General features: G+C 45.2%; 1 protein-coding gene across 1 annotated transcript; it reads left to right on the plus strand.

Annotated features, from left to right (window-relative positions):
• Nucleotides 1–750: 750 nt before the first annotated feature.
• LOC123425599 lies at nt 751–8,025 on the plus strand. Its single transcript, XM_045109289.1, has 12 exons — nt 751–1,052; nt 1,202–1,267; nt 2,075–2,161; nt 2,606–2,704; nt 2,982–3,077; nt 3,226–3,291; nt 3,374–3,464; nt 3,965–4,032; nt 4,122–4,187; nt 4,910–4,960; nt 7,296–7,360; nt 7,658–8,025. Exons 1-12 carry the CDS (start codon nt 831–833, stop codon nt 7,710–7,712), a joined length of 1,032 nt encoding a protein of 343 aa, XP_044965224.1. The 5' UTR covers nt 751–830; the 3' UTR covers nt 7,713–8,025.
• The last annotated feature ends 7,481 nt before the right edge of the window (nt 8,026–15,506 follow it).

Consider the following 15,506-nt stretch of genomic DNA (forward strand, 5'->3'; position numbering starts at 1 on the left):
ATCGGTGACGGAGGGGCTGCGGCGGAGCCGCGAGCGGGCTGGGATACGGCGGCGCTCTGGCGACGCGGGGCGACGGGCGGCTGGACTGTGGCCGCGGGAGGCGAGGAGGCTGGCCCCCTGGTCGCGGGAGCTCGCCGGCGGGGCCGAAAGCAGGCCGGGAAAGGAGTCCGGACGGCGGCGCGGGACGAGACCGTGCGCGGCTGCCGGATCCCGTCGGATCTGTGCATCAACACTGACTCAGTTCGACGACGAGGTGGATCAGATCCAGGCGGCCATGGCAACGGCTGCAGCTCTGGCGAGGGATGCGCAGCACCAGGAAAAAGGCAGGTGAGGTCGTGAGGGCTGAGGTGGAGGCGCGCGTGGACAAGTGAAGAGCCGAGCTTCACGACCGTTTCTGAAACAAGGATCCAGTTTCACGAAACGGTTTGCGACTAGGTCGCTGCTTCATTGGGCACGGACACGGTTCATTTTTCACATCAAGGCAAGATCAACTAACAAGCATACGGTGGATGGTCGTGTGGATCAGGCCGATGGGAGGTAAGAGTTTTCGTTACCATAAGTGACACGTACGAAATACGAAAGATGGAAGTGATCCTCATTTCGCTTAACAAAGCCATGTAATCTCCGGCCAGGCCGGATCAGTGCCACTCAACCGGCCAGGCCGGATCAGTGCCACTCAACCGGCCCATCCGGGAATCATTCAAGCCGGGCCGAGCTGCTCTTCTTCCCCCACGCTCGCGTGTGCCGTGCCGTGCCTACCGAGCGACCTCCAAGCGACCAGCGAGGCACCCCCGCACACACGCACACACACACACCAAGGCGTGCACGCAATGAGGCCCTTCCTGCCCACGCCGGTGGGCGCCCAGCTCGCGTCGCTCCCCTCGCCGTCAACGCTCTCGCGACTGCTCCGCCCGCTCCACCTACAAAACCGCCATGCTCACGCCATCCCCACCCCGACCCCCACCTCCTCCTCGTCGCCCCTCCTCCACCCTCCCCGCCGCAGCAGTGGCCGCCTCGGCGATCGCTTCCTCGCCTCCTCCTCGCCTTCTCAGGTCTGCCTCACTGCCTGGCCTCTGCTCTCCGCCCCGCCGAATTTGACCTGTTTGAGAATAGCCCCGGACCCAAGTGTTCGATGGAATGCCTCCCCTGCGGTGATTGTGGCTTTGGCTGACGGCGCCCCGATGTTTTGTTTGTCTTGCAGATGGCCGCGCCTGCCGATGCCCCGGGAGGATCTGCCGACGCGTTCGAGGTGATCCGCGCTCACCAGGTGCGGCCCTTGGCCTTGGCTCTGCCTAGCCATCTAGTACTCTTACTATGCGATAATCTGAGGAGGCGATAGCTGCACAACTTCTAACACGAAAAATTGGGTGCTCTGCTTAGTACCATGGGGGAATTTCACAAGCTTAGGGCATTTTTTTTTCAGAACCATGTGTTGAGTATATGTTACGGAGTCTGGTAGATTATCAGGAGGATTAAACAGTACTCTGGAACAGGCTTTAAATTATCCATATGTAATTAACTGAATTTTCGAAATTTAGTATGGCGAGTCATCCACAAGTATTAACAATGATAGTGAAGATACTCAGTGCTTTTCTTTTCAGAACCATGTACTTGGTATGTGTTTATGGGGTCAGATTAATTACCAGGAGGGTTACTGCGAGATAGGCTTAAAACTGTTCCCTGGTAACGATTTTCTTCAACAATTAGTATGGCAAGGAAAAAACATACCATCATCAATAATTAACAACGGTATGCAGAGTTTTCCTCCACAATAGTCAACATATTCCAATATCGTGGGAGTTTTTTATCTGATCAACCATTCATCAGTATCCCTACCCAAACCAACATCAATAACTTTGCAAAATATGCCCTTTCCAGTTCCTATTAGATATTTGAATGATCAGCCCGTGGAACAAGTACGCGCAACATTTATGACAGGTCTTAACAAATACCTCAACTAGCAAGTTACAAAGTTGTCTTGGATTTTAATTAAGAGGAATTCTAAAGATTGTAGGTTTTAATCTTTTGCCATGTAAAGGTGTTTCTTATTCACTCAACATCATTATGATTATAGGTAAAAGCTGCCCGGCTTCCTCCTGTTGAAGAAATACGAACCATTCTGGACCAAAGTGTCAGAGGTGTTCTGGCTACCCATTCTCAGGTATGCTACAAGCATTCTTGTATTTGCAGTTTAGTGAACATGCATTTGCCAGTCTTTTCCTGTGTCGTCTTTGTTAGAATTCCATTGAAACTGGCGAGTACTGATTGTCATGTGGATATGTAAAGGGCGGACCTGATATTCTTTTCCATTGACAACTTCTCTTGATTATTCAAACTTAACTTTTTTGCTTAAACCTGCTTGATAACTCCACTTTTCATTTCTCACTGAAACGTGGCACGTGCTTGGCAAGGTACCTATTATATATTTAGTACATCATGATATGTAGTTTCTTTAGCATGCCATACTGGCTGGGATTGTCACCTTCCAGTATGCGCCTTTTCTGCTTTGTGAATGGCAAAGGCAAATTATATTTTTCTTCTATCTCCTATTGCCAATTAGTTGATTACAGGAAGAGAAAATTATAACATGTCATTTTGTTAACAGGAACATGTGGGTTATCCATCTGGTTCAATGGTTGATTTTGCGTGCGATCAAGATGGTTCCCCCATATTAGCAGTGAGTAGTTTAGCAGTTCACTCAAAGGTATGCCAGTATTGTGCTCTCATAATTATGTATACATGTAATACTACCTGTCGACACCGTTCTACGCGCATGGAGACCCTATGCATTCGGTGACTTAACTCAAACACACATGATAACACTGGCAATGGCAGGAGTACTGACATATAAATGCGGAAATAAAAAATAAAATGGATAGACATGAAAAGTATAAAACGCATGGACAGTGTTCTGTGAAAAAAATAGGGTGCATTCACAATAGCTTCTGATAGTTATGTCTTTTGTGGCCACCATTTTGCAGAATCTCACAGGAAGTACTAAATGCTCACTTTTGGTTGCCAAAGATCCAGAGGACAGAACAGATACTGTAATCACTGTATATGGCGATGCTATACCTGTAATTCCCTCCTGTCACTTGCCCCATATATTAGTGTGCTTATGTCCTGATAAATTTCTTAACTTGATATTGTTTATTAAAGCATACTGTATATGTGACCTGATAATTGTGTGTTGGCTCACTTCGTATTTGGTGTTCTGTTCCAAAGGTTCCCGACGAAGAAAAAGATGCCGTAAGAACTGCATATTTACGGAGACACCCTGAGGCCTTTTGGGTATGTTTGTTCAACATTATATTGTTCCTAAAGTAACCGAATAATATCGTACTAATTTCTGATGGAAATTTGCCAAATCAAGGTTGACTTTGGTGACTTCCGTTTTCTGCACATCAAACCAAAAGCTGTACGTTACGTATCTGGGGTTGCAACAGCTATCCTTGGCTCTGGAGGTTTGTGGCCCGTCTTTTGAATGCCCTAGTTAAAACTACTTATAGTTAAAGCCTCCATAGCCTTTCTGACCAGAAGGGGTTCTACTGGACTGTTAATTTGCTTTTGAGTTGCAATATATTGTTCCTGTAGAGCTCTTGCGAAAATCGTGAGTTGCAATGTGAGAACCATGAAAAGCAATATCCTGAATAAGAAAACAGAAACCGAGGAAACTATAAGAGTAAAAAGTAGTAGCCTCTCGTCTTACATCATTCTCTTCTCCTTTTTCACTCAATGTTTCATCTGGATTTAACAATCGAATTTTCTATAACAGAGGCTGAGTGTTCCTATAGTTAGTTTTTTAGTTAATATCAGGCTCAATCGGAAGACTTGCACATTCAGTGCCGTGCACTTGTGCTCCTATAGTTAGTTTTTTGTGACCTAAAGGTCAATTTCTGTTCGAAATGCAATATGATTTGGTATGATGGTCCTTGAGATACTATTCTGTTCTCCACATCCTCAGAATTTAGTGCAGCTGAGTTCAAGGAAGCAAAAGTGGATCCCATATCTCAGTTCTCCACTCCTATTGCAGTACGTTTTATATTTGGTTGACTTCACACTAAATCTATTGATCTTCAATCGGCATATTTATGCTCAAGTTAGCTGCATGTATTCCACAGGGCCACATGAACAAGGATCATGCTGATGATACAAAGCTCATTGTGCAACACTCAACCTCTGTTAAGGCAAGTACAATATAAAGCTTACTTACGTGGTGTATGGTCATGAATGTGACTCTGCAAGATATACCAGAAAACAAGTCTTAGCTATATTAGTTTGCGATGCAGTCATACTATCTATCTTCTGTTCATTCCATACTTACGTTTTCTTTCTGTAACTAAGTAACTACTCCAGTATTTTAGTTATTATATGGTGTGTCCTCGGTTACCGTGATACATTTAGTGTGAAGAGAGGAATGTTTTAGTTCAAGCATATGATTCCTACTTTTTGTCCCAAACATTAGATAAAAAAGTGCAAACATCACAGAGCTAGGCAAGTCTTGACTCAGGAAAACAGATGCACATCAAAGTTTACAAATCAGTTTACCAATTTAAAAAGCAATAATTTTATTATGTAGTCTCTGTTTATCTGCTCAGTCTCTTGGGCACCATGAAATATTATTATTTCAGTGTGCTGAGTCTGCAACATGAACACTTGGGTTCAGACTTTTAGCATTGCAAAATACAGTTTGTCAGTGCTAACTGCTGACACACTACGTAATGCCTGTGTTTTTTTAGTAGTAGCACGTAGCAGTATAGCACATGGGTTCTTTTTTTTTACGGTAGACACACCTATTTGCCTTGTATCACTCTTTTCATTTTCTTGATTTTGACACTTCTATACTTTTACCAAATGTTAATGTTTCCATTTAAATATATTGAGGGATGACAAATGTAAGCTATTTCAGGTGGATTTTGCTTCTATTGTGGACGTGGATAGCCTCGGTATCAATGTGAAGGTAATAGCCCTCTCAAAGCTTGTCTCTTCTTGTATAGACCTCTGTATAGCCCCTCCCCCAACCCACCCACACACCCTCTGTTGTACACGTCTCCTTGTGTTTTTAATATAAAGTTACTGTCGAGGCCTCCCTCTTTCATAAATGGGAGTGTAGTAACTATACAAAGGCTATGTCTTTTTCTTGTTTGTTAAAAAACATATTTCTTGTGAATGCTTTTCTACCCTCAGCTCCAATAATCGACCAGTAAATTGTCATTATGTGCTGTAGTAGTGGTTTGATGGTTTCATCAGAACTGAATTCGAAATAGATGATTTATTCCTAAGGGATATTTTTTTTAGTGGATAAGGGCTGTTCTTTGTGTTAGGAAGTATTAGTATTAGTCTAGGAGTCCTTATTAGTCTATGTTTACTTTCCTTTGCACCTCAAGTCATATGTAATATATATATGCCCCTTGGTCCTTCAATATAGATAAGTTGCTTTCCTAACATGGTATTAGAGCCTAGGTTTAGGTCTCCGGACGCTGCAACTCGTCCTTACGATCCAACTTTTTTTCTCCTCTCGATCGATCTGTTCTGGGTCGATCTCGTCTTCTCCCAGCGTTCACAGCAGGAGGCCCCTGATCGAAGCAGCCGCTTCCCTACAGCAGCCGCCGGATCCAGCCCCTGCCTCGTCCCCGCTGGATCTCGCTACCGCCGCCCCATCTGCCAGATCGAGGCACCCCCGGATCCGCCCCGCTCCTGGCCGAATCGATCCTGGTTGCTGGATCTCGCTACCTCATCTGCCAGATCACCAGTGCTGGCCAGATCGAGATAGCACCTGGATCCCGTCAGCACCAGCTGCTCGTGCAACCGGATCTGCTGCTAGTCGGATCAGTAATTGCTTTCCTAATACGAGGAGCTGGATGGAGCGGCTCGCGGCGGTGCGCCCCTTGATCGAGGCGCCATATTCACGTCGCGGGCATGGCAGCCGCGCGCGCCAACCTCCAGGTCGCGGCCACACAGCTCCAGCCCGCCCCACCTTGCCGCTGCCTCATCTCGCCTGTCCACCGTCGACATCCTGCCACAGTGGGCCGCCGTCTTCCTCCAGCACGGCGCCGTCGAGGCCCTCCGCGGCCGCGGGCCATCGCCGAGGCCGTCGACATCCTACCGCTCAAGCTTCCAGCCGCCGCCGGGTCCTGCAGGCTCCCGCAGGTCTCGATCCCGCAGGCCCTGATGACTGGCGCTCCGTCCGGCTCGCTGCAGGAACTCACCCGCACTGCACCAACCAGCGCAACGCCCTCTGGCCTCAAGCGTCCTGCACTTGGCCGGCTTCTGCTGATTTAGCCAGATGGTTGACTTCTCACAAAAGAGGGCACGATGTTCTGGATATTTTTCCTTCTTCCGCTGACACCACATTGCTTGCATGGCTGCGTGGTAACCAGCGTTCTACTCTCCTGTTGTTACCACGTGTTGCTTTCCTACATGCTTGCTGCTTCATGTGTTAGCTCTTTCCCGTAGCTACCTCCTTTGTCCGGTGTTGCATGTTCATGCACCTTTGTCTGGTGTTGCATGCTCTTCTCGCTAGTTGTTTTTTAGTTTTCTGAAAAAAATCTGTTGCGTCCACCAAATCCGTTGATATTTTGTGTTTTCTCATGCCATGCGAGTCCACCATACCTTAGTCTGTCAGCCTTTCTTTGGTCCTGATCCTTTCTATGCAATTTTTGTGGCCTATTTACCCTTGTTTTCTATAGGATTTTCTGGACTTCTTTTGCATTGTCGATCTACGTCCATCGTGCCTTATCCGCCGAGCTTCTTTTGCCGACGGTTGTCATGGACTATGATTTTCTGCACAATGTTTTATTCTCTTGATATGCCATCTTCTTTTGACAACCCATCTTCTCTTGATACTTATCTTGTATCTTCAAGTGATGCGGGGTCTACCTCTGATGTGCCATCTCTTCATGCTACGACGACACTCTCAAGGCGCGGATTTGGATTATCATTGTTTTTTAGTATTACACTTCTTCAAATGCAATGCTATTGCATACGCTTTGCATTTGAGGGGGGTGTTAGGAAGTATTAGTATTAGTCTAGGAGTCCTTATTAGTCTATGTTTACTTTCCTTGCACCTCAAGTCATATGTAATATATATATGCCCCTTGGGCCTTCAATATAGATAAGTTGCTTTCCTAACACTTTGGTTGGACAATGATGCACTATGCTGTCATATCTTTGAATTTACTTGACTGGACCTTTATTGTCCATGCTATATTCTACTCCCTCTGTACCTAAATACTTGTAGTTGGGGAGAAACTACAAGTAGTAACATGGTAATTGACACTTTCCTAGTTGTGCAGGCTGGTTACGACGGAACTGTTCTGAAGCTGCGAATTCCCTTCCCTAGGCGTGCTCAAGACAGAAAGTTGGTCCCTGCTCTAATATATTTTCCCCATAGTTATAATTCGTGCATATTCATTTCTCCATTCTGCTCTATACTTATGTCTGCTACTCTCTCTATAATCTTGCTTTCTAAATTGGGTTTATACACGAGTACATGTTCCCTTCTTTGGTGATGATCATGCATTTTCTCAACACTTTGTTGTTCATCAAGACCTCCTAGGTCTATATAATCTGCTGAATGGCAGTTTAATTGGTAACTAAGACATGCTTATCCTGATTATTCGATTGACTGACTCTAAACGGTCTTGTGCTTTTACAGGGATGTTAAGACACTTATTGTGGAAATGCTACAGGCTGCGAAGGCGTCATCCTGACATGCTGAATGACCTCTTTGTTCTGGAAGGCGGTGGCGGTGGCGGCGTCCATGTAAAAAAGAAAGCCCTAGCCAATAAGAGCTTTCAGGCCGCTCTCCAGTCTCAGCGTCAACGAAGATGGATGATCCACAGAAAATTCCATGGTTCCATCGTGACAGCGAACTTGTGTGAATTACTTCCAGTCAAACTTAAAGAAATGCAAAGCGACTTGTATATTTGTACCGAACTGTTTTGCACTCATACACGGCTGAGGTTGTTGAGCAAACAAATGTCATCTTATGGGAAGATTTCATATGTCAAAAGTTTGATACTACCGTCTTTCCCTTTATGAATTTTTACCATGTGAACTATCAACTGGCGAGCTGTAGGATAATTTGCTCGGGTAAAAGAAAAAGAAATGGCTTCTTTGATTCAAAGGAATATTATATAAGTTTTATAGAGGATTTGATTCTTTAGGGAAAAAACCCTACTTAGGTTGTTTGATTTGCATGATTAGAGTATGTAAATACTGCTGCCTTCAATTTTCTTTTTATTTGCTTTTTTGCCAATCCCTTCAAAGTTGTAGGGGGAGTTTAAGCTCAACTTTATCTATGTCTTTTTATTTACTTTTTTGTCATTCCCTTCAAATTTGTAGGGGCAGTTTAAGCTCAATTTAATCTATGTAAACACATGTATCAGAACAACAATTTTCAACTATATTAGTTAGGAGCTAGGCTACATATATTTGGTGGCAAAAATGTGTCACGTTAAATATATATTTGTGACTTTATGATGTTGCTTTTAGGCTTTTTTTTGCGAGAACACTATTAGGCATTGTTACTACTGTTAGAGTTATAATATAAGTCATGTACCCTTTTGTATTTATTCCAATATATAAGGGGTTTCTTGCATATAGTCCATCGCCTGTACATCTTTACCTACTAATAAAGCAAATAGTGTTTCTTCCGTACGTCATCCAAATTGCCCTTAAAGTTGACTAAAATTACACACCAATGCCAGCTATAAATCATAAAAAACGCTTTAAACAGAAAAATCTCCGGACTGGGACGGCCCATGTAGGCACCTCCTATATTACGCTCTGGGCGTTGGAAAAAGATGCAGCACACCTGTTTGGGCCGGCCCATGCGTGGACGCCTGTTTTTTTAGTTTTATTTTTATTTTTCTTTTCGGTTCCATTTTGTTTTCCTACTTTAAGTAATTTAAAACTTCAAACAACTTTTCTCAAATTTAAGAAACTGAGAATTTCGAAATAAAATATTCAAAAAAACATATTTTTTTTAGAATTCAAAAACTACTCAGGAGTTTTGATAAATGTTTGCATATAAAAAAAACTTTGAGAAAATGTCCATAAAATAAAAAAGTCAAGGACTCTAAACAAAAGTCCGTGTAAAAATCTTAAAAACAGTTCGTGCCTGTGTTTTTAGTCTCATATTTTATTTTCATTTTTCTGTTCCATTTTTTAGTTTAAATAATTTAGAACTTTGAAAAACTTTTGCAATTTATAAAACTGGGAATTCTGAAATAAAAGTTTGAAGAAAATATAAAATGTTTGTGAATTCAAAAAATGCTCAGGATTTTTGTAAACATATTCGCATATTCAAAAAAGTGTTCATAATTTTGAGAACAATGTTGGTGAAAACAATAAAAGTCCATGATTTTGAAAAAAAGTTTGTGTGTTATTTTTTGTGTGCAATTGAAAAAAATGTTTGCTAATTCAAAAAATGTTCATGCATTTCAAGAAATGTCCTAAGATTTTAAAGACATAATATGATCAGCATGATTGAAGATTATAATTGTTTTTCTTCCATTGCAACGCACGGGTCCTTTTGCTAGTGTATATATATCGGCCTATGGCCTCATGGGAATACAAGTTGCTTATTCCTAACATGGTATTAGAGCATAGGTTTTCTTAGCACGCGCAACTCGTGCTCCTCCCGATCTAATTCCTCGCACAGCCGCCGCCACTCCCGTCTCTTCTTCCCTGCTGGCTTTTTCTACCGCTGGAGGGAGCCCCTGCTGCCTCGATCTTGCCCCGCTACTGGCTCGATCTTGCCCCCGTCCTGACCGCTGCTTCGATCGGATCTAGTCCCTCCTCTAAACTCGCGGCGGTTCCCGGTCCAGGCGGCTCCAGTCCCGCGACAGGTTGTGACGCCCCGGTAAATTAAGCTACAGTAAACCCCTGCTAATGGTGCCACGTCACCGGGATTACTGTTGGTAGTCTCGCGTAGTTTCGAACCGATCCGAATTCAAATTAGAAATAAAATCAAAACAATAAAAGTTTTCGGATCTTAAGGTAAACAAATGTCGGGAGAGATATAAAGATTCTCTAATGATTTATAAAGTGAACATGGCATTTATAAAATTATTGCAGTCTCTATAATTAAAACAGCAAGCTATTTAGAAAATAAAAAAAGAGAGAAGAGAAAAAAAACTGGCCCAGCCGGCCAAGCCACCAACCACCCGCAGGCAACCCTAACCGACCCCTTCCCCTCGTTTCCCTATCGCCGCCACTCCCACGTCCCTCCCCGCCACCTGACGAGGGGAATGTTCCTCTCGTCCCACCTACCCCCAGCGCACCCCACGCCACCAACCGCACCGAGCCCCAGAGCCCGCTCGATCTCTCCCCTGCCCGCTAGATCTCTCTCCTGCCCGCTCGATCCCCCAGCCTCCCGATCCCCACCCTTCCCATCGAGAGCCCCCACGATCACTAACCCCCCATCGAGCTCGCCCCCTTTCCAGGAGCCCCACCAGATCCCGCCGGCCCTCCCCATCTCGCTGGCGACCTCCCGATCCCCCGGGGCCCCATCCCCGCTGACCGACCGCCCCATCCCCGGGAGCCCCATCTCTGGCGGCCCTCACCTCCCCGGTGGCCGCCCCTCCCCACCGGCGCCTCGGCCGGGGCCCCGCCGGCCACGACGGCCCTGCCTCGGCCTCCCCCCCGCCCGCCCAGGCCGAAGCCCGCGCCGGCCGGCCCCTGCACCGCGGTGTCCCTCCGGCGCCTCCTCCTCGCCAGGCCGCCCCGCCTCCACCGGACCGCCCCGCCGCCGGATCCCTCGCCGGCTCCCTTCTCCACCTCGACGTTGCCCTCCGCCGCGCCATCGCTCCGCCCCGACTCCCCACGTCGCCGGCCACCTCTACTCCAACCAGCCACCACCAGCACCACCGCAACGGCCTCCTCACGCCCGCTGCCCCTCCCCTACAGGAGCTGTGAGCCCCCTCTCCTCTTTCTCCATTGATCCGGCGCCCCCCCTGTGACGTGCGATTTGGTATGTAAAGAACAAAAATGAAAAAGAAATATATGTATAATCGTATGTATGTATACATGGATATATATATGTGTGTACGTATATGTGAAGGTGTATGTATGTTATAATGGATGTATGTACGTAAGTATATATATGTGTGCACCGAGTGTGTGTGCGTGTAATTTTTTTATGTCTCGTTGTCTCAATGACTTGCGGGGCCACCGCCCTTAAAACGTTTAAAGTTTAGTACTACCTCCGTCCCGGTGTAAAAGTCATTCACGTAGTTCTAGGTCGACAATTTAACTATTTAAATATGTATTATATGTGACAAAAAATATATATTTAAAAACTACATCCGTGTGGAAATCTAATGATATATTTTTCATGACATATAACACATATTTAATTCCTCAAATCGATGACCTAGAACTACGCGAATGACTTATACACCGGGACGGAGGGAGTAGGGAAAATGAAAGCAAAGCATAATAATAATTAATCGGTAAATCATTAAGTTAATTAATTAATTAACTAGTGAATTAATTAATTAGATAATTAATTGTTAGTAATAGGATTAAGAGTAAATAGATAAACTACATAAACCGGTTAATATAGGTAAATAAAATATCCTAATTAGTGTATGACAAGTGGGTCCCTTTCCCTTTAATTAATCGGGTTAATCTTTAGCTAACGTTAATAATAAATGTGCCTATGACATGCGGCCCCACTCGTCAGAGTTGACCAGTCAACTACTGATGTCAGCATGACATCATGCTGATGTCATAATAACATTTAATTAAATTAATTAAATCTGTTTTTAATTCCTAAATATTGAATAAAACTTCAAAAAATTAATATAAAATAATTCGTAAGTCAGATCAAAATATTTTCAACATGAAAGTTGATCAGCAGAAGGAGACGAACCCGGATACACGGTCCATTCGTGTGTCACGCGTCCCTAGCATAACAAACATGGAACGTTTCCATCGTTTCGAGTCTGACCGGTAGTAGCCCGAGACCCGGAAAATATCGTCAGATATTCTTCCGACCCGTCTATGACGGATGTTGCTGCGTTAGCTCATGTCTAGCCTGCATCTTGCCATGTCATGCATTGTTGCACCGTTGCTATTATTTATTGTTTCTTCCCCCTCTTCTTACCGGTAGACCCCGAGACTGACGCTGCTGCCCGGTACATCTACGACCCTGCCGATCACTCCTTTGCCGCAGAGCAGGAAGGCAAGCAAACCCCCTTGATCATTCCTATATCGCCTATGTCTTTCTTCCTACTACTTGCATTAGTATTTTGCTACTGTTGTAGTTAGCTCCTATATCTGATGCATAGCCTATTTTTGATGAACTGCTACTTTCAGCACTGTACCTTTAAACTGCTTAGTATAGGTGGAGCAGTCTTCCCCTCAGACCCCGTAGTCCAGTTGCCCCGCTTGTTTTCAAATCTCGATCCCTAATCGACGAGCCAGACCCGACACAGCACATACACCCCCCTTAGTTGTACGACGCTACAGAGATACTATCGGGTACCGAGGGTGACACCTCGCTAAGTACTCATGATGATACCTCTGTAGTATAGCTAGTCGGTCGTGGTTATCGAGGGTGATTCCTCTTTTACCATTCCCGACGATGCCTCTGTCGTGCAACCCCTCAAGTGTGGGACCCCTGAGGGTGATTCCTCTAAGACCACCTTGACGGATACATTGTTCGGAATCCAACGAGAGTGATACCTCGGATTCCCCCCGATGTTACAACCACATAGTTACTCGACCATGTTAGTCGGATCATTGGTGATTAGTTGACAGACGGGTGGATTCCCGCGAGATTGTGTTGATGGCCTAATTAAAATGTTAATGAATTTGGGTATTTGATCTCGGTTGGCTGGAGACCTTTTCGCACTAACCGTCTGCGTGGGAAGAATTATGGGTACTCGACGTCGCGGTATCAGCCGAAGCTCTTCAGACGTCAGCGATGTAGCGGCGCACGCCCTAGTGGTCCCGAGATGCATCGCGCTTGTGATTAAGGGGTGCTAGGACTGACGTCGGCCGCCCTCGCATCGTGCAGGAGCGCAGAGGGGAACTGGGCCCATGAACCCTTTGTGCTTAGGATTTAGACCGGCGGGATGTCCTCTCTGCTGAGCTTAGGTGGGGCTGCGACGTGTCGATATTTCGAGGCCAGACAGGACCCAGAAAAGTGTGTCCGGCCAGAGTGTTATCGAGCGTGTCGGGACATGTGGTGCACCCCTGCAGGGATGAAAATTAACTATTCGAATAGCCGTGTCCACGGTTACAGGACGACTTGGAGTTGTGCCCTGATCTTATACAACTACAATTGTTACTTAACTGGAATTAGTTGCCTCGGGATTGCTTCCTTGCAGGGAGTCGAGGGAGGATCTCTGGGTGTGGCCTCACTTTAAAATTGCTGCAACAATATGACTATTAATTGTGTTACACATGTTCTACTCTCGTCTATTGCTGCAAGACCCTGAAGATGCTAGTCTTCGATAGGACTAGGCTTTCTCTCTCCTTTCTCGCATTGCTGCAGTCAGTCCACATATAACCAACCCCCTTCTTTGATACTGATGCATAACTAGATTAGTTCTGTTGTAAGACTTGCGAGTACTTTGGATGAGTACTCACCGTTGCTTTGCTCCCCCTTTGTCCTCTTGATTCGTTGCTGTGACCAGATGATGGAGCCCAGGAGTGGAGTTTCCTGCCGACGCCCGCCGCCCCGATGGTGTCATCTTCGTGGAGGCCGCCGAAGATAGGAGTAGTTAGGAGGTTCCCAGGCAGGAGGCCTCGCCTCGTTCGATCGTGTTCCTTTTGTGCTAGCCTTCTCTAAGGCACCCCATATTTTATGTCTGTACTCAGATTTTGTTGCTTCCGCTGACTCGTGTGCTTATCGAGCTTGTGTATTCTAGCCCTCGAGGCCTCTGGCTTGTAATATGAAGCTTGTTTTATTTTATTTGTGTCTAGAGTTGTGTTGTGATATCTTTCCGTGAGTCCTTGGGTTTGACCGTACGCATTTGCGTGTATGATTAGCGTATGATTAAACTGAGGGCGTCACAAGTTGGTATCAGAGCCGACTGCCTGTAGGTAGCCCCCTTTCCAACTCCTTGGCCGAAGTTGAGTCTAGTGTTTGAAAAATCTTTACTAACACTAATGTTGTGGCTTACGGGCCCACATCTCAATTGGGTGGTATTAGTATCTTTTACTCATTTCCTATACTCTGGGCTCTACTCTCTCTTCTCTTTCGGGATAAAGATTTTACTAACTCTAACATTAGGTTCTCGTAAATATTTCCTCCCGGAGAGCCCCGTATTCCCGACGATGGCTTGATCCGTCAGAAGACCCCGATGATACTCTCTGATGTTTCTCTCGAGAGCTTGTGCCCATCACTCTTGCGATTTCCCCTTCCTCCGTCAACCACTATGGATGACTACATACAAATGTCGTTCATACTTTCTTTCCCAATTGCTCTTGTTTTACAGGATGCAACGAATTATCTCATCGGGGATTCGTCCATTATCAGTTGTCATGGGTTTCGAAAGTTCTTCGAATTGCTATTCGATCTTTCGGAATCCCCAGTAGCCTATTGCTTTTGACCTTACTGATACGTCTCCAACGTATCTATAATTTTTGATGGTTTCGTGTTATTATCTTGTCAACCTTTGGATGTTTTGCATGCCTTTTATTTATTTTTTGGGACTAACTTATTAACTCAGTGCCAAGTGCCAGTTCCTGTTTTTTCCATGTTTTTGACCCCTTTCAAAACCATTCCCATGATATTTGCTATTATGAGAGAAGCCTCTAGTGAACACTATGGCCCCCAGGGTCTACTCCACACCATATTTTCAGCCTTACACTTTTTACTTCGTTGCTCTTTCCGCCTTCAGATCTCACTTTGTAAACATTCTTGAAGGGATTGACAACCCCTTTGAAGTGTTGGGTGCAAGCTTGTTTGTGTTTGCGCAGGTACTTTGGACTTGACGAGGCCCTCCTTCTGGATCGATACCTTGGTTCTCAAACTGAGGGAAATACTTACTGCTCCTGTGCTGCATCACCCTTTCCTCTTCAAGGGAAAAACCGACGCAAACCAGAGAAGTAACAAGAAGAATTCCTAAGCGCCAGGGAAGGACTTTTGTTGCCGCATCACTCACGTGCTTGTGTTATGGTTAAATCCATATGTCTAGCCGCATTCATTAAATTCCTTTATGAATTTCCTCTGATCTTATCGATTCTACCTTTGTGTGAATACGCACAATCATCTGTTGATATTCATAAATTATCTTCCGGCTCAGACGTCCTTCCAGACGGAGCTGTTTCTCGACAAATCAACTGTGGTGGTTGTCCATCTAAATCCATTTAGCTTACTTGTATTTGATCGGCGCATGTGATTATGATGCACCAACCTGGAAATCCTAATTCCTTTGGTAATGAAGTATCAATATTTTTCAGATGTTCTATAACCTGATGCATTGCATCCCATCTCCCTCTGATTGAGTACCGACACTCACATGAGGTCCTTTGTGGATTGCCAG

This window comes from Hordeum vulgare, chromosome 2H, assembly GCF_904849725.1.
Source record: "Hordeum vulgare subsp. vulgare chromosome 2H, MorexV3_pseudomolecules_assembly, whole genome shotgun sequence".
In the NCBI taxonomy this organism is placed as follows: Eukaryota; Viridiplantae; Streptophyta; class Magnoliopsida; order Poales; family Poaceae; genus Hordeum; species Hordeum vulgare.

Bases quoted from the DNA above. Each gene is read 5' to 3' on its own strand.
- LOC123425599 (XM_045109289.1), top strand. From the start codon at position 831: ATGAGGCCCTTCCTGCCCACGCCGGTGGGCGCCCAGCTCGCGTCGCTC. The intron at 2,705-2,981 runs GTATGCCAGTAT...ACCATTTTGCAG, and splicing joins GTTTAGCAGTTCACTCAAAG to AATCTCACAGGAAGTACTAA. The intron at 3,292-3,373 runs GTATGTTTGTTC...TGCCAAATCAAG, and splicing joins GACACCCTGAGGCCTTTTGG to GTTGACTTTGGTGACTTCCG.